Source organism: Chiloscyllium plagiosum, unplaced genomic scaffold (assembly GCF_037043375.1).
Source record: "Chiloscyllium plagiosum isolate Xiang-an unplaced genomic scaffold, Cpla_swu_hap1 HiC_scaffold_37, whole genome shotgun sequence".
NCBI classification, from domain to species: Eukaryota; Metazoa; Chordata; class Chondrichthyes; order Orectolobiformes; family Hemiscylliidae; genus Chiloscyllium; species Chiloscyllium plagiosum.
The window spans coordinates 28,617,466-28,640,764 of NW_028270175.1; the positions used below are offsets into that span (position 1 = coordinate 28,617,466).

A 23,299-nucleotide genomic window follows, 5' to 3' on the forward strand; every position below is an offset into this window, starting at 1 on the left:
TCTCTCTCTCTCTGACTGCCTGCTATCTCTCTCTCTGACTGCCTGCTATCTCTGTCTCTCTCTCTGACTGACTGCTAGCTCTCTCTGCCTGCTAGCTCTCTCTCTGACTGCCTGCTATCTCTGTTTCTCTCTCTGACTGCCTGCTATCTCTCTCTCTCTGACTGCCTGCTAGCTCTCTCTCTGACTGCCTGCTAGCTCTCTCTCTGACTGCCTGCTATCTCTGTTTCTCTCTCTGACTGCCTGCTATCTCTCTCTCTCTCTCTCTGACTGCCTGCTATCTCTCTCTGTCTCTCTCTGACTACCTGCTATCTCTCTCTGTTTCTCTCTGACTGCCTGCTATCTCTCTCTCTCTGACTGCCTGCTATCTCTGTCTCTCTCTCTGACTGCCTGCTGTCTCTCTGACTGCCTGCTATCTCTCTCTCTGACTGCCTGCTATCTCTCTCTCTGACTGCCTGCTATCTCCCTCTCTCTCTGACTGCCTATCTCTGTCTCTGTCTCTCTGACCCTGCTATCTCTCTCTCTCTGACTGCCTGCTATCTCTGTCTCTCTCTCTCTGACTGCCTGCTATCTCTGTCTCTCTCTCTCTCTCTGACTGCCTGCTAGCTCTCTCTCTCTGACTACCTGCTATCTCTGTTTCTCTCTCTGACTGCCTGCTATCTCTCTCTCTGACTGCCTGCTATCTCTCTCTCTCTGACTGCCTGCTATCTCTCTCTCTCTCTCTCTGACTGCCGGCTATCTCTCTCTCTCTGACTGCCTGCTATCTCTCTCTCTCTGATCCAATCTCTCGCTATTTGATCTGACCATGCAGAGTGCAGCACTGCCTGCACTCCCTCAGCATGACCCAGGCGCTGCCAGTGCTGTGTGCCACCCTGCCATGCCTTCATGCCTTGCTTTGTACCTGCTGCCCCTCCTCTTGCTGTGTTTGCCCGTGGTCAGGGGCTGCCCAGGGGGCTGTGTTTGCAGGGATAGCCACACCATAGACTGCAGAGACCTGGGACTCTCGGAGCTTCCAGGAGGCGCCTTCCCGCTGGTGATCAGGAAGATCCTGATGAGCAACAACCGGATTCGGGAGATCCCCACCGACTTCTTCATGTATCACCGGGACCTGGTCTACCTGGACCTCAGCAACAACTCGCTGTCGAGTATCTCCCAGGGCACCTTCAGCAGCACCAACCTCATCTACCTGGACCTCAGCTACAACAACTTCGCTCAGCTAGCGCCGGGAGCGTTCAGCTCGGCGCAGCGCCTCATCATGCTGCGCCTGGGCAACAACCCCGGCCTGAGGAAGGTCGAAGACGGAGCCTTCCTCCACCTCAACCTGCTGCAGGTGCTGGAGCTGAACGACAACGCGCTGGAGGCCCTGAGTGTGGCCACCCTCCGCTCCCTCCCCTCCCTCCGCACCGTCCGCCTGGAGGGCAACCCCTGGCTCTGCAATTGCACCTTCGCCCAGCTCTTCCTGTGGCTCAGGGCGAACGCTGAAATCCTCGCCACCGGTGAGTGCCGTCTGACTGTCCTCTTCCCCCCCAGGTGCCCCTCCTTCCTTCCCAGGAATGCCCATGATCCAAAGCAAGGAAGTGGAGGAATCCACTGGGAATGCACCCTTCCTGGATCACAAGGCTGGAGCGTTTTCTTTGTTTGAGGTTAGATCAGGGTAGATACCAGCCCCAAGATTCCTAATGAAGGGCTTTTGCCCAAAACGTTGGTTTTCCTGCTCCTCAGATGCTGCCTGACCTGCTGTGCTTTTCCAGCACCACTCTAATCTTGACTCTAATCTCCAGCATCTGCAGTCCTCACTTTCGCCTAGATACCAGCCCCAGGCTCCTGGTCTACCGGCAGCCCATGCACATGTGCTTGGACAGGGCAGAGGGCCTTCTCCTGCCTCTGCTCCTGGGCTTGGTCATACACAGGTCTAGGCAGTGGGTAGTGGAGGGGGTCACTGTATCTGACTGTCTGCCCCTCTTTCATGGTTACGTCTGTGCTCAGGTGTCCCTGGAAAGTTCACTGGCCCGGTAAAGACCTTTCGAGACCGGTGGGTACCGCAGGGGCTGGAGTGCATCATCACCTGGCACGGTGGCTCAGTGGTTAGCACTGCTGCCTCCCAGCACCAGAGACCCGGGTTCAGTTCCCGCCTCGGGCAACTGTCTGTGTGGAGTTTGCACATTCTCCCCGTGTCTGCGTGGGTTTCCTCCGGGTGCTTCAGTTTCCTCCCACAGTCCAAAAAAAAATGTGCAGGTCAGGTGAATTGGCTATGCTAAATTGCCCATAGTGTTAGGTGAAGGGGTAAATGGGTGAGTTGCCGTTCAGAGGGTCGGTATGGACTTGTTGGGCCGAAGGGCCAATTTCCACACTGTAAGTAATCTAAAAAAACCCAGACTGCTTACTTCAATGTTGTACATTTCCACTTCCTGATGTAAGTTTCTGTTCAACTTATTTCATTATAGTGCCCCATCTGCACAACAGGGCAGGGAAGGCCATTTAGTGGCTCAGTGTCCATTCCTCTCAGTTAGCTCAGTTGGCTGGAAGGCTGGTTTGTGATGCCAACAGCGCGGGTTCAATTCCCAGCCCAGCTGAGGTCACCCACGAAGGGTCAACATAGTGACCCTCAGGTTAAAGTCATCTGTCTCTGATGAGAGCGTGGGACTATATCGACTTCACGTTTTATTCCTGGGCCAGGAGCTTTGAGTTCGATTCAGTCACATTAAGGCAGGACAGGTTTTAAACCTATCTCTCAGAAGGCAGAGGTCACACTCACTGGACAGGTAGGGTCCTCAGCTTAGGATGAATTAGAACTTGAATTTGAATTGAATTTATTGTCACGTGTACTGAGGCACAGTGAAAAGCTTTGTCTTGTGAGCAATACAGGCAGATCACAGAGTTAAGTAGCATAGATAGTAAATAATAGGTAAACAGCGGCAAAAACAACAATACAAGTACAGGCGAATGTTAAGAGTTTGTGAGTCCATTCAGTATTCTAACACAGTCGGGTTGAAGCTGTTTCGAAACTGGCTGGTGTGTGTGTGTGTGTGTGTGTGTTCAGGCTTCTGTACCTTCTCCCCGATGGTAGAGGTTGTAGAAAAACATTGCCAGGGTGGGATGGATCTTTGAGAATGCTGGCGGCCTTTCCCTGACAGCGGGCCTGGTAGATGGATTCTACAGATGGGAGGTTGGCCTTTGTGATTGTCCGGGCCGAGTTCACCACTCTCTGTGAAATAGATGCCCTTTAGTTCCCCCTGGAACAAGAAGGCGCAAATGAGAACGCATGCTGCATTCCACAAGTCCATTGGAAGAAGTTTAACAATTATAGATAGTCCTTGATTAATCTGACAGTTAAATTCCTGAAAATCGTTGTGTTAATTGAAACTGCACTATTCTCATAGATAGCCCTGTAAATATTCAAGTTTACCAGAATATCAAATGAGTACAAGGATGTTGCCAGGGTTGGAGGATTTGAGGTACAGGGAGAGGCTGAATAGGCTGGGGCTGTTTTCCCTGGAGCGTCCGAGGCTGAGGGGTGACCTTATAGAGGCTTATAAAATCATGAGGGGCATGGATAGGATAAACAGGCAAGATCTTTTCCCTGGGGTGGGTGAGTCCAGAACTAGAGGGCATAGGTTTAGGGTGAGAGGGGAAAAATTTAAAAGGGACCAAAGGGGCAACTTTTTCACGCAGAGGGTGGTGCATGTATGGAATGAGCTGCCAGAGGAAGTGGTGGAGGCTGGTACGATTACAACATTTAAGAGGCATCTGGTTGGGTATATGAATAGGAAGGGTTTATAGGGATATGGACCGGGTGCTGGCAGGTGGGACTAGATTGGGTTGGGATATCTGGTCGGCATGGACTGGTTGGACCGAAGGGTCTGCTTCCGTGCTGTACATCTCTATGACTCTATGACTCTATGACTCTAAATCCTTGTAAGTTGAAGACTACTTACAGAAACATCAATTCATAGATGTCCCCATCAGCAACATTGGGATCAGTAGTATAACTAAAAAAATCAATCTTAATGAACTAATATTCACTAAACCATTAGAGGTTGGGAATTCACCAGAGGTGCTGGGGAAAATCAGGTTATTATTAAATGCTTATTAAATATTGAAGGCAATGTCACCTGTGTCCACCTGTTTTAGCTAGGTGAGGATTAAGGAGACAAATCTGACCTGCCACTCACTTCACCTGTCTGAGTTCTTGATATGTTCTTTGGAGATTCCCAGATGGTTTGATTGCAGTACAAGGTTCAGTGGCTCAGTGGAAGGTTAGGTCTCAATTCTCTTGCCGCGCTACCTAATTTGGAGACAAGAATGGGAGTAGGGTTATTTACTTTGGACTCAGCACCTTTGGTTTGAGAGGTGGTGAGGGCACATGGGTGGTAACCAGGGTTCATGGTGACCACCTCCAACCCCACTGAGTGCATGCACATATGCATGTGTATATGTGTGTAGGTCTCTGTTTGTGTGTGTGTATGTGTGTACATACGTGTACTTCGAGTGAGGACATGGTCAGATTCAACTATGGTACTTCCCAGAGCTACCTAGCCTGCTTGTTCTTACTGGCAAAATTCACAGAATGGCTTCAGGCACTTGACCAGTTTCAATAAGACAATAAGATAAAGGAGCAGAATTAGGTTGTTCGGTCCATTGAATCTGCTCCACCATTCGATCATGGCTGGTATGTTTCTCAATCCCATTCTCCTGCCTTCTCCCCATAACCCGTGATCCCCTTACTGATTAAGAACCTGTCCATCTCTGTCTTTAATATACTCAGTGACTTGTCTCTGCAGCTTTCTAGGCAAAAGTGAGGACTGCAGATGCTGGAGATTGGAGTTGAGAGTGTAGTGCTGGAAAAGCACAGCAGGTCAGGCAGCATCCGAGGCGCAGGAGAATCGATGTTTCGGGCAAACGCCCTTTATCAGGAATGAAGAGTTTATGCCTGAAATGTTGATTCTCCTGCTCATCGGATGCTACCTGACCTGCTGTGCTTTTCCAGCACCACACTCTTGACTCTGCAGCTTTCTGCCATGGAAATGTATCTCAGCAGCTTCAAGCTTTGAACCGGGTTCCTGTTTGACTGCAAAACACATTCAGCCAACTGAACAATGTGGCCATTGGCTTACCCTGAACTTTCTGACCCAGCCCTTCAACCCATTTCGGGAAATAAATGCCCAGGTCTCCAATACTGCCGAGGGCACCAAGATAAAAGGTTTCTACAGGTTTGTCCAGGTACTTTGAAAGAATGAGGCACAGGGTTAAAACCGAATGCTTTACAGGATTTGGATAATATTTCCGGTCAAAGTGCAGAGTAATGGGAATGTTATTGGACTAGTAATCCAGAAAAAGGCAGTGGAAATTAATTTCAGTCAATAAATCAAGAATTATAAGATGAGTCTCAGTAAAAGTAGCCATCAAACTATGATCCATTGTCACAAATATCCAGTCACTGATGTCCTTTTAGGGAAGGAAATCTGCCATCCTTACCTGTTCTGTCCTATGTGTGACTCCAAATTCACACCAATCTGCTTCACCCTTACGTGCCCTCTGAAAAGGTCTGGAGAGCCATTCAGTTCAAGGGCAATTAGGGATGGACAACAAATGCTGGCCTTGTCAATGACACCTACATCCCATGAAAGGGTTTTTAAAAATGAGTTGGAGTTCTAGGATGTTAATCTGGTGTTAACATTTTTTCCCCTCGTTCTTGCTCTTTACTAACTATAGTGGCAGTGCACATATATGTTAACATGGCTATTCTTTCCCCCATTCACCCTTCTTAGGGGGAGGGTAAAATGCTAGTGCGCAGTTACTTATCCATGTGAGGCAGGAGGGTTGCTATCAGCCTTATTGGATTCAGGAAATCAGCCAGAGTTCTTGTTCCTGATTGTTAACTAGTGATCAGCTGGAAAGTGATTGTGTGTGTGGGTATGGAGCAAGAACAGGATCAGGCTCAATGTGATGCAGTCCCCAGGTGACCATCCTGTTGATGTTCACGGCCTAGACACATATGCAAAGATTAGACATTTGGCTAAGATAACCCTATACACCAGCAAGTTTCCAGCTTCTCACACAGTGAGACACCCACCAACCATTGGCTAAATGCTGTAATAGTGGAATGAGTCCCTTGGTATGTGTTTGGTCCACTCACCGCATTGCTAGCTGGGCCAGCATTTATTATCCATTCCTATTTGCCTTTGAGAAGGTGGTGGTGAGCTGTTTTCTCGAACTACTGCAGTCCACCTGCTGTGGGTTGACAAACAATGCCCTGAGGGAGGGAATTCCAGAATTTTGACCCAATGACACTGAAAGAACGACAGAATATTTTCAGGTCAGGATGGTGAGTGGCTTGGAGGGGAATTTGCAGTTAGTGGTGTTCCCATGTACATGCCGCCATTGTCCTTTGAGATGGAAGTGGAAATAGGTCTGGAAGGTGCTGTGTGAGCAGCCTGGGTAAATTTCTGCAGTACATCTTGCAGATAGTACACGCTGCTGCTACTGAACCTCAGTGGGAGTTGGAATGGATGTTTGTGGATGTGGAGGCAATCAAGCGGGCTGCTTTGTCCTGGATGGTGTCAAGCCTCCTGAGTGTTATTGAAGCTGCATGCATCGAAGGAGGTGGGGATTTTTTAATCACAGTCCTCAACTTGAGCCCTGTAGATGGTGGACAGGCTTTGGTGGGTAAGGGAGGTGAGTTACTCACTGCAACTTTCATAGCCTCTGACCTGCTCTTGCAGCCACTGTGTTTATATAGTGAGTCCAGTTCAGTTACTGTTCAATGGTAACCCCCAGGATGTTGATAGTGGGGGGGATTCAGTGATGATAATACCACTGAATGTCAAGGAGTGACAGTTAGATTGTCTCTTCTTGGAGATGGTCAATGCCAGGCAGTTGCTTGGTGTGAATGTTACATTCATTGCTCTCTTGGGATGCTAAATTGACAGGGAGATGGGAAGGCTGGCCCTGAGTCATCCCATAGACTAAATAAAGGCAGAGGAGGGGAGGTAGCAGGGTCATCATCCATAATCTCCCCCCCCCCAGTCTTCCCCCACCTAATTAAATACCCCTACCAAAACCTGTCTCAAAGGGAGGGCTTTAGATTCCATCCCATGCTCATTTTGGATGTTCTGAGATGGGCTAAAATTGGAGCAATTCCTAAAATAACATTGTACGGATTGCAGTCTTCTTAGAGTGAAAGGAATTTGTTAATGGTTATTAATGAAGGAACTCCAGAATTAGAAGAGAGAGCTGGGGTGAAGGGTGGTGTGTGTATTCCAAACCAGGTTTTTAGTGAATGAGTCACCCAGCTTACACGGTTCCTGAATTCACTGGAAAGGGGGAACAGGTTAAGTATACAAGGGGCTCACCAGCACTTTGATCAAAGACTAACTGCAGCCCCCAAGTGCAGGCAGAAATGAAAGGAGCCACCGTAATGCAATCCAGCCTTTGCTCACCATCTATATTTTTGAGCAGAAGTCCGAGGATACTGAGACCTTCTTCAGTGGTCTTGCTGCTGTCCTGAATGAGACAACTCAACTCAAATCAATGGGGAGCAAACTCCACACTCTGTCCTGTGTGGCCCGGTGACTTACCCTTCTGAACAGCTGACATCCTGAGTGGACGTTTGCTCAGCACTTTGCAAGCACTCACACACTATATGTAGCTCCAGGGAAAAAAGAAAGGTAATAGTAGAAAATGTGTGGACTGTCATTTAATATTTTCAATAACAAAGCACAGTAATGGATGCAAGAGAACATTTATCTTGTCTAGACAACGACCTGAATGAATAATGAGACATTAAACAGCAACATTTAGTGGAGCAGTTAATGGATTGATGCTTGGATGAGTGAAATGAGAGTCAATTAACTGGATGAGAGTCCACAAGGGTATACACATTCTAACAGGATAATCAATAAGGAGATAAATGACTTTATCATTACCATTTTACATTGATCAAGGTGAAGAAGGGTGTCAGTCCTGGGGACATGAGGATTTCCAATTTAAGACACACTCTTTAAAATAAGCACATCAAAACAACAACTTGCAATTATGTAGAGTATTTAATAGAATAAAGCATTCCAAGGCGTCTCAGAAGCACTGTAAAACAACTTTTGACTCTAAATCATTTAAGGAGTTATTAGGACCAGTGACCAAAAGCTCCATTAGGTGGTCTTCAGGTGTCGTTAAAGAAAGACAAAGACAGAACCCCAGATGTTAGTGTTCTGGGAGCTGAAGACATGGCCATTACTGTTTGAGCAATTAAGATCAAGGATGTTCAGGCAGATGTAACTGAATGATTGTAGGTGCCTCCGGGATATTGCAGGGCTGGAGGAGGTTACAATGATAGTGACAGGTGGGACAGTGGAGAGCCTTTAGAATGAGAGTGACAATTTTAAAATCGGGACATTACCAGGCAGGGAGCCTGTGGGTCAGTGAGCACAGGGGTGAGGGATCTCTGGGACTTGCTCTAAGTTAGAAGCTGCAGAGTTCTGTAAGAGCTCATGAAGGTGAGAGGCCAATCAGAACCACATTGAAACAATCAGGTGGGATCTTGTGGAGGTGACAGAGTGAGCTGCCATCTGGGAAACTGTTGAGAGACTCACATTACTGCCTTTGGGGAAGACCTTCCAGAACCACAATCCAATCAGGCAGTAGAGAGGCCGCCCTTGACCCTGTAGGGGATGGGGGTTGGGGGGAGTGGAGTAGGGAAGGGGGTAGTGTGCTGCAGAGGTAACCCCCAACTGAGAGCTTTAGGCCAATTAGAAGCCAGAGCTGCAGAGGTGCTGGTGGCTGGTGCTGGAATGTCAACCACGTCCAATATACCTGAAATTTAGACTTAGACTGGACAGGCACAATTTCAGGAGGCAGCCCCTCATGTACGGAGGATTTTACAGAGCCCGCTGTCTCTGAGAAATGGTCAGGTGCGAGCACTCCCATGATTCTAATGGCCCCCCTGCAGCAATTTGATGCTGGACCCAATGTTAATTGCTTTAGCCTTTTGCCTTCACTCATGTCAAATGTGCCCCAAGTAACCATTCTCTTGTGTGATGTTTAGAAAATAAACATCCCTCAGCTGCTTGGTCATGGTGGGAGTGGGGGGTTGGGTCACATGTAATACCCACTGATTGGGCAAAGGGGGCTGGTTAGCAATGTTGGGTGTGTGGTTGGCTTGTGATACAGAGCAATCCCAACAGCTTGGGTTCAATTCCTGCATTGGCTGAGAGTACCAGGAAGGAATCTCCCTCTCCCCTCACCAGAGGTGTGGTAGCCCTCACCACCAGTTGATTCTTTTTCCTCCATTGTGTACAATTTTGGTACAAGAAGAATGTGGAAGCTACATAAACAACTTACCAGTATGTTGCCTGACTTGGAGGGTATTAGCTGTGAGGAGAGCTTGGTTGGTTTTCACTTGAAGGGTGATAACTGATAGAATTTTACAAAATTATGAGAGGCCTGGATAGACAGAGAGTCTTTTTCCCAGGGTGAAAAAGTCGATTACTATGGGGGCATAGGTTTAAGGTAAAAGGGAGTAAGTTTAAAGGAGATGTGAGAGGCAAGTTTTTTGCCCAGAGGGTGGTAAGTGCCCAGAATATGGTGCCAGAGGAGGTGGTGGAGGTGGAATCAATGTCAATGTTTCAGAGGCATCTTGACAGATACATGAATAGGCAGGGAATAGAGGGATATAGATTGTGTGGAGGCAAAAAGCTTTTCGTTTAGAAAGGCATCATGGGTCAGCACTGTCTTGGTGGGCCGAAGGGCCTATTCCTGTGCTGTATTGTTCTTTGTTCTTTTCTTTAGTTACTGAATGAAAAAAAGCCTCTATCCTGTTGCCATGTCCAGGTGTTTAGAGTATCTGATGGTGGGAACAATGCACTGGTTTGTTTTTCCATTGAATGTGATTCTCCTAACCTGACACTTTGTGTGTTCACATTGGAAAATGTCAGAATTAGACTCAATTAAGAGTCAGTCAACACTTGTTGGCAGATCAGCTTTCACTGAAGCGATGCCTTTAACCTCTTCAGATACAGGCGCAATTGAGAAAGGTTTTCCCAGTACCCTGTCCCACATTTTCCACTTAACTTTCTCATTTTTTTAATATGCTCCATAAACAATCAAATTTGCAAATATAAATATTTACCCAGAAAATTAACTTTCTGATCACTTTAATGATGATGTAATGCAATTGATGTGAGAGAGAGGTACCTCCCATGGGCAGCACGGTAGCTCAGTGGGGTTAGCACTGCTGCCTCACAGCGCCAGCGACTTGGGTTCAATTCCAGCTTGGGCGACTGTCTGTGTGGAGTTTGCACATTCTCCCCGTGTTTGCGTGGGATTCCTCTGGGTGCTCTGGTTTCCTCCCACAATCCAAAGATGTACAGGCCAGGTGAATTGGCCATGCTAAAATTGCCCATATTGTTTTCAGGGATATGTAGGTTAGGTGCATTAATCAGGGGTAAATACGGAATAATTGGGGAATGAGTCTGGGTGGGATACTCTTCGGTGGGTCGGTGTGGACTTGTTCGGACGAAAGGTCTATCGTGCAGGGTTCCCTGATTTGAGTAATATACTCAGTGCCATATTACTAGCATTGAGCAATAAAAGATCGTAGAAAACTGCCCAGACCTGTCTCTATAGACCCAAGACAATGGAGAATGGCTTGGATACAAATCAAACTTACTACCTTTATGAGCCTTCATGAGGAAATATCTCCCTCCCCTTCCTGGACCTCCCTGTCTCCATTTCCGGTGACTGACTCTACACGGACATCTACTTCAAACCCACCTCTGCCCACACCCTTTCTGTAAAAACACTATTCCTTACTCCCAATTCCTCCACCTCCGCCGTATTTGCTCCCAGGAGTAGCAATTCCACTCCAGAACTTCCCAGATGGCCTCCTATTTCAAGGACTGTAATTTCCCCTCCCATGTGGTCAACAATGCCCTCCACTTCCCACACCTCCACCCTTGAACCCCACCCCTCCAACTACAACGAGGATAGAATTCCCCGGTTCTCACCTTCCACCAAACCAATCTCCAGATACAGCACATCATCCTCTGCCATTTCTGCCACCTACAGTCAGATCCCACCACCAGAGATATATTTCCCTCCCCACCCCTATCTGCATTCCGCAGAGACCATTCCCTCCACAACACCGTTAGGTCCACGCCCCCCCACCAACCCACCCTCCACTCCCGACACCTTCTCTTGCTGCTGCAAGAGGTGTAAAAACTGCGCCCACCACCTCCCTCCTCCCCACCTCCGTCCAAGGCCCCAAAGGAATTTTCCACATCCAACAGAGATTTTCCAGCACATCTAAACACCTCATCGACTGTGTCGGTTGCTCTTGATGTGGTCTCCTCTATATTGGGGAGACAAGACACCTACACACGGAATGTTTCAGGGAACATCTCTGGGACGCACACACCCAACAACCCTAACGCCCTGTGGCTGTCCACTTCAACTCCCTCTCCCGCTCCACCAAGGACATGCAAGTCCTGGCCCTTCTCCACCACCAAATCCAAGTCACCCGATGTCTGGAGGAAGAACACCTCATCTTCCGCCATGGGACTCTTGAACCATATAGTGTCAACATCAATTTCACCAGTTTCATCTCCCATCCACTCACCTCATCCAAGATCCAACTGTCCAACTCGGCACCACCCTCTTGAACTGTCCTACCTGCCCATCTTCCTTCCCACCTATCCGCTCTACCCTCCGCTCCAACTTACCACCATCAGCCCCCACCTGCATCTATCTATCGCCTTCCAAGCTACCTTCCTCCCAGCCCCACTCTCCCTTCCTATAAATCTCTCAGCCCCCCTCACTCCCCACATTCCTGGTGAAAGGCTTATGCCCAAAAAACGATTCTCCTGCTCCTCGGATGCTGCCTGACCTGCTGTGCTTTTCCAGCACCACACGTTTCGACTCTGATCTCCAGCATCTGCAGTCCTCACTTTCTCCTGAGTATTAATGCAGTTAGATGAGAGTGGGTGAACCATCCCCCATTCTATCCTTCTCTGAGATGGTTTCACACGTACTTGGAAATTTAAAAGTCACAAGTGCCAATTTGCTATCTTTTGGATCAGGTCCTAATTTCCTGTTCTCAAGAAGCCATGAAGGTGGGAGTTTTGAGCTTTGTTATTGACACAATAATAAAGTTAGTGTGTTTGGGAGGGAGGAGGTATTAGAAATGAGGGCTGTTAGTGAACATCTGGTGTGGGAGAGTCAGGAGCCAGGGAGTGGGTGGGCTCAGATACACTCCCTGGGCAATTCTCGGGACACAAGGGATTGAGGGCAGATTTGCTGCGTTGCTGACATTTTGCTTGCTATATAAAAAATATCTATATTCATTTCTTCAAGGCTTTGATGCAATCCAATGTTCCTTGCCCAGGGATATGAGGAAGATTACACTCAACGAGTTATCCGACAACAGTTTCACAGAGTGCGAGTTCTCACTGACTCTGACAGACTACTTGATTATCTTTTTCTCTGGAGTTTGTGTCTCCATCACTGCCATTACAACGAGCTTCTTCTTGGCCAATATTGTTCAATGCTTCCAGAGACTGGGATTATTCAAGGAAAGTGATGATGAAGAAGAGGATCATTAATAGAAAGAAACAGACACCAAATGAACACTCATCATTTTATTCCTACGTTTTTCATTTGCAAAGGAATTGTGATTTTACTTAAATATACAGTTGCACATTATATAATGCATTGATTAGTAAGATATATGCATCTGTTGATAAAGATGAAAATATTAAAATGAATTTGTTTTTCTAGTTGAGGTTGCCCTCCATATATTTGAATGTAGGAACAAGATTAGGCTATTCAGCTTCTTAAGCCAGTTCCTCTAACAGATTAATGGAATAATGGCCTTTATTATCTACAAGACTAGACAACAAGGGAATAAAAGTCATGTTTCCACCAAGCAGACCCCTAGTATGTTGATACATGGAGTACCATGAACAACTCCGAGTGCTACATTTAGGAAGGACTATATTGTCCATGACAGATTGGTCCTGACTGGGTCAGGAACACAAACGTGGAATATTTCCTGGCTCCACCTGACAACAAATTTCCTGGGAGGTTGGATTTAGGGTGCCCTGGGAGACAGATTAGGTAACCTCAGGGTGGAAGCTGCTGACTGTGGGTGGTGGTTGGGCACAGGATCTGCCTGTATGCACTGGTACTAGCTAGAAGATTACCCGAAAAAACCTGATGAAACCAAAATCTTCCCTCCAGTCCTGATTTCTAATATCTCCTCCCTCCCAAACACACTCCACACTCTTGCTAACCCCTATACCCTTCTACTCTCTCGCATGTTACCTCATAACTGCAATACTGTATTGACCATTGTCTTTTATAACCCTTATGCCAAAAGTGGCAACTTGTGCTAAACCACATCCCTTCACCTACTACTATTGGACCTTTCACATCCCATGCCAAGTCACCTAATGTCTCCAATGGCAGCCATACAGAGCTGACAAAAAAAAACACACTGATTCATCAAACATATTTACCACATTTAAATCCTTACTTAAATAAAATCTTTAAACAAAATTTTCTTGCAACAAGCATTGACATTCAAAGTCCTATATGCAAGAATCAGAAACCATTTGTGTCTGTCAATCAAACTGTAAAATGGAAGGCACCCCACTCAGATAATAGATTCTTGTGAAATTGATCTTGCTGCAGTCGTCCAGTAATGGAAATCCTCAAGATAATGGCAAAAGACAGACAAAATGGAAAGCAATCATGCTTTTTTAACTCTCCACACTTTCTTTTCAAATATGGAAAGGCTTGGAGGTTTATATGCTTTGATAGCCCTGACAAGTCCCTTTCACATTTGACAAGGTTTTGAAACTTTTGATAACTTGACAGTTCTTTGACAGCTCTTTAGAAGTTCTTTGTCAGCTTGACATTCCAATGCATTTGTAGGTACATTCCACTCTACTTGTAAAGATACCAAAAAGTATCAGACGCCTAAAACAAAAGCACCTGTTCCCCCTTCACCACACCTTCCCCCTCCCCAAGGACTCCTGATTTCCCTTCACCACAAAGACCATATTAGAAGGTGTACTTTACTTTTCCAAAGGGGTACCCTGGCTATCCCAGTGAATATACAACATTCAGAGCTGCTCTTCGTAAGTCCAGTATGCACACTACAGGAACTTCAATATCCCACTTCAGGAGAGGCAGCTGATGATGTAAATGACCAGCTAACTCCATAAATGTGAATGGGTATAACTCAGTCTGAATCTACTCACCCCCACATGAAATTGGGAAGTGCTGTATTCAGAGGCAAGACTTGCAAAATTTTGGCCTCTAATGCCAGAGATAATTTCTGTCAAGCAGAAAGATTAGGCCATTGTTGTGTAGATTTACTCAGAACGTGTAGCATTGTGTTTCCCCGAATTTAGAAGGTCAGGAGTTGATTGGTCAATGTTTCCAAGATGTTAAAAATAGATAGGATTGATAGTGAAACTGTTTCTATCAGCCAGCAGTATTTTGTCTTTTCAGTGAAACTAAACCATCCAGGATTGACATTAGGAAACACTTCAATACGTAAAGATATTTGGAGCTCTCTTTAATAAATCTCTTTAGTATCAGTTGTTAATTTGAAGCCTAAGATTAATAGATTAGTTCAACCAAAGGAATGAAGGGATATTAGACAAAAGTGGGTTTATACAATTAGGATGTAGATCAACCATGGTCTTACTGAATGTTGGAGCAGGCTGAAGGTGCTACATGCCTCCCCCTGCTCCTGTATTTCCATTTAATTGTGTTATGGCTGATCTATAGCTGAACCCCACATACTCACCCTGATTCTTGGTAATCTGGGACTAAGACTAGTTGAAGCTGGGTCTTTCACTTTAAGGATGTTATACAGTAATCAACATATGCTATGGCACTGTAAGGCAGTAGTATTGAAGGGCAACTGAGATCTTAAGTCTGTTTCAGATGGGCACAATTTCCTGGTGTTTCTCAGGTCAAAGACTGCAGTATACTGTGCTCTAAGAAGGCACCTTTCTGAGTGCTGTCCTCTCGTTAATTTTCACCTCTGTTGCAGGTCAGTTGGGTGATGGGCAGTATCAGTTCCACTCCATCCCGGACTCAGTGACACCAGCAGGAGGCTTGATCAATCTCAGTTGTCAGGCTTCACTTAAGTGCAAGTGACGAGCTGCCAGCACTAATCAGCTAATGTGGAGCGACAAAAGAAGCTAGTGTTGATCTCATGACAGCAGAGAAGGTTAGGGGGGACATTCACAGATGATTTGAAAATCACAAAGAGTTTTGATAGAATTTTTAGAAGATGAAGGTTCTGCCAAAGGTGACATGAGGAAGTGAACAGTGTTTCTTGTTGAGATAACTTCAAGGAGGCTGGAATCCTGTCACTAAGCTACTCTTTATTTACACATACATGTAACACAGGGTTACAGGTCAATGCCAGCAGCTTAGTTCCCAGCAACTGCCTCCAACTAAAGATAAAATGTAATGTTCTTACCAGGCCAGCCAATGTTAGATTCCTTGTTATACTTCTCATTCTCCGTATAGTGCTGAAATATCAAACCTCAGCCCCAGTGCTTTTGGGCTCTGTCTCCCCCACTTCCTCAGCCCCTCCCAGAAACACAATGTGACACAGTACGAACCCTTTCTCAGCTTCCACTTCTGCTGCCCTTGCGACTACTCTGTTTGGCCAATGTTGGTGTTTCTCTCAGTCAGCACTCACACCCCAATGAACTGTTTCAAACATCTTCACTCTGCAACTTATTCAAAATCTCCTTGCAAACTGGCTCATGGAGACTGTGAGCTACCTCATCTTTTCCACTTTGGGCAGTCATGAGATCCAGTGAGAGGGACCTAAACTTAGGTCTCAAAGTCTACAGAGTGATACTTCACTGATCAGGGCACTGCCACTTGATAACATAGGGATGGCTTACAACAGGAATGGATTATCCTACAGCACGTCCACACTTTCACGACTCCCTCAGTGTTGCTGAATAACAATAATTATGATTGCTGGTGTCAGGTTAGATGCTTCTTCAGAGGATGGTCAGTATATCAGTTGAATGAGGTTAGATATCACAAAGTTATCTTGGCTCAGTGAGTTAGACTCTCCATCATCTTTGAGTCAGAAGGGTAAGGGTTTGCACTGCACTCTAAGCTAATCAGATCAGACAGCCATTTCACGTCCCATCAGATTTGACCTTCCTTGCCTTCAGTGGAAAGCACTATCAGCAGAGAGTAAGAACATAGGTCGCTCCATTCCATCAGCTTCACTGGGTTAAAGTAACCCCCTTAAATTCATAATACAGACCAACACTTTATGTTGGGAATAAAGAAGTGTTGCACCATCAGGAGTCCTATTTTTCAGATCAGATGCTAAACCAAGATCTCATCTGTCTTCTTAGACAAATCAAAAACATTCAAAGGAGTATTGCACACTTGCCCGGGTATCGATATAAATATATAAATGCCTAACATTCATCCCTCTCATTACTGATTGGGGGTCTTGCTCCTTACAAATTGGTTGCTACAATCCTTAGTTGACAGTTCATTGATTACTGAACACTTTGTACAGGCTGAAGTCACAAAAGAATGATTCTGTGGGTAACATAGAATCCCTACAGTGTGGAATCAGACCATTCGGCCGATTGAGGCCACACTGACTCTCTGAAGAGCATCGCACACAGAACCACCCCCATCCCTGTAACCTTGCATTTCCCATGTCTAATCCACCTAACCTGCACATCCCTGGTCCCTATGAGCAATTCAGCATGGCAAATGCACCTAACCTACACATCTTTGGACTGTGGGAGGAAACTGGAGCACCCGGAGGAAACCTACGCAGACACGGGGAGAATGTGCAAACTCCACACAGCCACCTGAGGTTGGATTTGAACTTCAGTCCCTGGCGCTGTGAGGCAGCAGTGCTAGCAATGAAGCCACCGTGCCACCCATTTTAACCTGAGAATTGATTCAAAATTTTTATTGTATTCCATGACTTCATTTCTGCAAATGTTTCTCTTCCTCCTCTCCAGAATGTGTTCAGCCATATTAGAATGGTCAAGTCTGGAAATTCCATCGATCTCCCCAAGCTGATGACCACAGAGATTGTGGGAGTATCTTGAATCAGGCTGACTAGCTAGCATTTAAATGGCCACTTGGTTCATTAATGAGATGAAAAGGAACCAACCTAAATTCAAATTCACAGGTCAAAATATTCTAATCGTTCCAATCAGTAGAAAGTCAAACAGTGAACCTTTATGGTTTCATTGGTTTAGCCATAAAAATCTTAAAAGTACGAAGTTTACAGTACTTATTCATAAAGGATCTCCAATTAAGGCATGACTGGTTTTGTGACAAGGAATATGTCATCAATTATTTAACACAATAAACATTTAACTTGGGAGTGTTTTGTTATGATAGCAATTGCTTAGTGATAAGGTGACTTCTGTTATGACATAACTGGTTAAATTGTCAAGTATTCCATAATGATATCACTGGCAAGTTATTCTGCAATGATATTAGTGTTATTGCTATTCTAAATAAGATCATTTAGATAGCTCTATGACCGAGCATGCTCACTAAACAGGTTGAAATTAGAATAATCTAATTGTTTATTTGGGCTCAGAACAAGCACCAGATACTTCAACCAGATACAGGGGTACGGTGGCTCAGTGGTTAGCACTGCTGCCTCATAGCACCAGGGTCCCAGGTTCAGTTCCAGCCTTGGGTGACTGTGTGGAGTTTGCATATGCTCCCCGTGTCTGCATGGGTTTCCACTGGGTGCTCTGGTTTCCCCCCGCAGGCCAGATGAATTGGGCATGCTTAAATTTGCCCATAGTGCTAGGTACATTACTTAGAGGGAAATGGGTCTGGGTGGGTTACTCTTCGGAGGGTTGGTGTGGACTGGTTGGGCCGAAGGGCCTGTTTCCACACTGTTAAAACAAACATGACAGAATACTTACCGTTGTTCAATGGGTGGGGGGAGCAGAATTAATTATAACTTTAAAAAGGGGATGGGATATTTACTTGAAGCAATTGAAAGTGCAGGACTTTGAGAGAAGAGCAGTGTAATGGAACAAATTAGACAGCTCTTTCAACAGCTGGCTCAACTATGATGTACTGGATACTTTGTTTCTGTGGTTGTCAATTCTATGATTTTGTTACTTACATACAGCAAAATTAATCATGGAGAAAGACAACTTAAATGCTGATTTTTCCACTCTGTTGGTCGAGGCTGTAATTAAGTGAGAGGAGACGACTGGGAACACGATCTCACTGAGATGCCACATAAATAATTTCACCGATCGGCACGGAGTTCATTTACCCCTGATTGCTTCTGAAATTCAAGAAAAGATCTGGGTGCATTTTCCTGTATGATCGAGGATTGCAAGCCTAACATTGCTGGTCAGCATGCTCATATAGTAATCCTAGCTTCACATTTACTCCTGTCTGGGTCAGAGATATTAACGCTGTGTTTAAGTACCAGGGCACAACATGCAAAACAGTTGTAAGTGAGACAAGGTCACTCAAACAGCAGGAAACTGAACAAGAAAAGTTTATATGTTGTGTGTAATTAGTCACACTGCCACTTCATGCTGAGAAAACAAAGTGATTGGATATTAAACTAAAATACTGCAGATGCTGGGAATCTAAAATAAAAATTTTAAATGTTGGCAATACTCAACACGGGTCTGGCAGTATCTGTGGACGGCACGGTGGCTCAGTGGTTAGCACTGCTGCCTCACAGCACCAGGGGCCTGGGTTCGATTCCAGCCTTGGGCAACCGTCTGTGTAGAGCTTGCACATTCTCCCAGTGTCTGCGTGGGTTTCCTCTGGTTTCCTCCCACACTCACAAAGATGTGTAGGTCAGGTGAATTGGCCATGCTAAATTGCACATAGTGTTAGGTGCATTAGTCAGAGGGGAAATGGGTCTGGGTGGGTTACTCTTCAGAGAGGGTCAGTGTGGATTGGTTGGGCCGAAGGGCCTGTTTCCACACTGTAGGGAATCTAATCTAATCTCAGAATCAGAGTAATATTTCAGGCCAATGGATTTTCCTCAATACTGGAAGAAGTTGGGGTTCGACAGTTTATGACAATAACCAAAGCAGGGAAAGGAAATTAGCAAATAAAGATGATCAGTGAAGGGTAGGCCTGCTTAATAGGCCTTAGTTGCAAGGGGAAGTGGAGTGGAGGATAAGTGGTATGTTATCATGAATAGGGAATTGGTGTCAGGAATGAGTTCAGTAATGGTTTCCTTTTTTTTAAAGGAAGGACTTGCTTTGGAAACAGTTCAGAAACATCTCACTAGGTTGACACCTGCATTGAAGGTGATTGTCTTATGTGGAAAGATTGAGCAGTCTGAGTCTAACTTCATAAGAATTTAAAAGAATGAAACGTGGTCTTATTGAAACATAAAGGTTTATAAAATTATGAGGAGCACGGATCAGGTAAATTGACAAAGTCTTTTCCATGGGGGGGGGGGAGTCCAAATCTAGAGGGCATAAGTTTAGGGTGAGAGGGGAAAGATTTAAGAGGGACCTAAGGGGCAACATTTTCACTCAGAGGATAGTGTGAGTATGGAATGCGCTGCTGCAGGAAGTGGTGGAGACTGGTATAATTACAACATTTAAAAGATATTGGGATGCATACATGAATAGGAAGGGTTTAGAGGGTTATGGGCCAAATGTTGCCAAATGGGACTAGATTAATTTAGAATATCTGGTTGGCATAGATGAGTAGGACCAAAGGGTCTGTTTCCATGCTGCCCCGATCTATGACTCTACAAGTTCAGCCAAGACCATGGGCAACAAAAGAGTAAAAACACTTCATTCATTTCCCTGTTCCAATAGCTCATTCCTGGGTGTCCATTATTCTATATATAAACCACACAACCCTTCCACAGACTCAAATCTGTAACTCACACCTGCGTTTCCATTACTCCAATATTATCTTCCCTATTGCTTTGACTTGGTTACTGTCTGTAACTCACTGCCTGTGATTCATTAGTCTAAATCCAAGTTGCCTGCTTATGTTGATCTCAGAGACTGCCTACAGTTAATCTAAAAACCTTGTTAGCAGGGTAGAAATTCCCCTGAGGATCTCCTAAGTGCTGGCCAGCAACCCTTTTTAGAGAATATGCATGTGCATGGTCTGGCTTCGAGCTGAACTGAACATCGGAAGGATGTCGTGAAACTTGAAAGGGTTCAGAAAAAAATTGCAAGGATGTTGCCAGGGTTGGAGCATTTGAACGATAGGGAGACGTAGAATAGGCTGTTTTCCCTTGAGTGTTGGAGGCTGAGGGGTGACTTTAGAGCTTTATAAAATTACGTGGGGCATGGATAAGATAAATAGACAAAGTCTCTCCCTGGGGTTGGGGAGTCCAGAACTAGAGGGCATAAAATTAGGGTGAGGGGGGAAGATATAAAAGAGACCTAAGGGGCAACTTTTTCACACAGAAGGTGGTACGTGTATGGAATGAGCTGCCAAAGGAAGTGGTGGAGGCTGGTACAATTGCAACATTTAAAAGGCATTTGGTTGGGTATATGAATAGGAAGGGTTTGGAGGGATATGGGCCGTGTGCTGGCAGGTGGGACTAGATTGGGTTGGGGTAGCGGGTCGGCATGGACGGGTTGGACCGAAGGTTCTGTTTCCATGCTGTACATCTCTATGACCCTATGACTCTGTGTGTAGAGGTTAAAACAAGCACTTGATTGTGATGTTCACCACGGTCCAATAGTTTACCATCACTGAGTATCTTGAGTCATATATGAAGAGTGAAAATCTCTACCATGGTTCCAGACTATTCCCATGCCTGTAGACCCTAACCCCAGGAAAGGGGAGAGAAGGAGCGGAATGCAACTTTTTTTTATTTGTTCACACAATTCGAGGCCAGCATATATTGTCTGTCCCAAGTTGCTCTTGAGAAGGTGGTGGTGAGCTGCCTTCTTGAACTGCTGCAGTCCATGTGCTGTAGGATCACCCATGATGGCATTAGGGAGGGAATTCTAAGATTTTGACCCAGCGACAGTGAAGGAATAGGTCAGGATGGTGAATGATTTGGAAGGGAACTTGCAGGGGGTAGTGTTCCCATGTACCTGCTGCCCTTGTCCTTCTAGATGGAAGTGGTCGTGGGTTTGGAAGATGTCGCTGAAGGAAAGGAAATGAGCAGTTACAGGAGATGTACGTAACAAATAAATGAGCAAACTGCTACACATTTCAACGGTCTGTCGGGAGCGAACAAGTTAATTCTTTTTAATGACAGCAGCGTGTGGACAGTCTCTATCGCAGAAAGAACTGAGGGCATCTCGATGGCACATATGAAGGGCACAGTGACACAAGTACTGTCTGTGCCAAAGCCAAGCATTTGATAAACCTTTTCACGTCAAGCACGGCAAATTACTCATTCCCTGAAAGCTGAGTGGATTTGAGGGCAGAGTGACTTTCAGCAAAGATCATAAACATCAACAGAGCAGTGAAGCTGGAGGTGGAGTGTCTCTCTGTTCTAGGAGAAAGTGAGGTCTGCAGATGCTGGAGAAGGCAGCATCCGAGGAGCAGGAGAGTCAATGTTTCTGGCAAGAGCCCTTCATCAGGAATGAGGCTTGTGAGCCGAGGGGGTGGAGAAATAAACAAGGAGGGGGTGGGGCTGGGGATAATGTGGCTGAGAGTGCGATAGGTAGATGGAGGTGGGGTAATGGTGATAGGTCAGAGTGGAGGGTGGTGCGGATAGCTGGGAAGGAAGATGGACAGGTAGGACTGGTCATGAGGGCGGTGCTGAGCTGGAAGGTTGAAACTGATATAAAGTGGGGGGGGAGGGGAAATGAGGAAACTGGTGAAGTCCACATCGATGCCATGTGGTTGGAGGGGCCCAACGTGGAAGATGAGTTGATCTTCCTCCAGGCGTTGGGTGGTTAGGATGTCGCGATGGAGGAGGCCCAGGACCTGCATGTCCTTGGTGGAGTGGGAGGGGGAGTTGAAGTGTTCAGCCACAGGGCGGCAGTGGGGTTGATTGGTGCGGGTGTCCCGGAGATGTTCTCTGAAGCGTTCTGCGATTAGACGTCCTGTCTCCCCAGTGTAGTGGAAACTACACTGGCAGCAACAGATACAGTGAATGCCATCTGAGGAAGTGCAGGTAAAATTCATCTGGGGCCTTGGACGGAGGTGAGGAGGGAGGTGTGTGCAATTCCTGTGGTGGTAGGGGACGATCCAGGAGGGGAGGTTGGATTGGTGGGGGATGTGGACCTGACAAGGGAGTCACAGAAGGAATGGTCTTTACAGAAAGCAGATGGGGGTGGGGAGGGAAATTTATCACTGGTGGTGGGGTCCATTTGTAGGTTCTTTACTCAATGTCCTGTTTGTCCAGGCTGGCGTTGTTGAATTAACGGAATATTGCAAACATGCACATGGACTCCAGTTAGCCCAGCTGAGAAGACCAGTTCACACATAGAGTTATACAGCCATGAAACAGACCCTTTGGTCCAACCAGTTTATGCCAACCATAGTCCCAAACTAAACTAGTCCCACCTGCCTGCGCTTGGCCCATACCCTTCCAAACCTCTCTTATTCATGAACTTAATCAAATGTCTTTTAAACATTATAACTGTATCTGCATCCATCACTTCCTCTGGCAGTTCATTCTACATACGAACCAATCTCTGTGCAAAAAAGGTTGCCCATCTTGTCTTTTTTTGAAATCACCCACCATAAGGAAAAGAAACCCGCCATTCAGCTTATCTATACCCCTCATAATTTACACATCTCCAAAAGGCTTCAACAAGACCCGAAGGTTCTGACCGGGTTCACCTCAGTGGGGTAGGAGCAGTTGAGACATTGACCTCTGTCTGAGATAAGTGACAGACTTCAAGCACATCAGAATGAACAGAAGAGTGAAGAGAGGATGCTGCTTAAAACTACATCAGAACAATTCCAGGTTCAACTTGTAATCTTAGCTCAAGTGAGGGCGAGGGGTGGGTGGCTTGTCATCTGGGGTCCCCACTTCACTCGCTCTCTCTCTCTCTCTCTCTCACACACACACAGTCAAATACATACACACACACACGCACACACACACACAGACACAGACACACGCACACAGACACACACACACATACACACAGTCAAATACATACACACACACGCACACACACACAGGCACAGACACACGCACACAGACACACACACATACACACACACAGTCAAATACATACACGCACACACACACACAGACACACACACAGACACATACACACAGACACACACACAGACACACACACACACAAACATAGACGCACAGACACGCACACACAGA

The 23,299-nt window shown here is 46.0% G+C and overlaps 1 protein-coding gene across 2 annotated transcripts; it reads left to right on the forward strand.

Annotated features, from left to right (window-relative positions):
* Positions 1–2: 2 nt before the first annotated feature.
* On the forward strand, positions 3–18,281 carry LOC122540133 (leucine-rich repeat-containing protein 38-like). 2 transcript variants are annotated; one of them, XM_087980712.1, is made up of 2 exons: positions 3–1,493; positions 18,170–18,281. In XM_087980712.1, exons 1-2 carry the CDS (start codon positions 803–805, stop codon positions 18,241–18,243), a joined length of 765 nt encoding a protein of 254 aa, XP_087836838.1. In that variant the 5' UTR covers positions 3–802; the 3' UTR covers positions 18,244–18,281. The 2 variants fall into 2 exon arrangements, with proteins under 2 accessions (XP_087836838.1, XP_043531372.2); XM_043675437.2 differs by lacking the exon at positions 18,170–18,281 and adding an exon at positions 12,343–12,801 and having other exon boundaries at positions 16–1,493.
* The last annotated feature ends 5,018 nt before the right edge of the window (positions 18,282–23,299 follow it).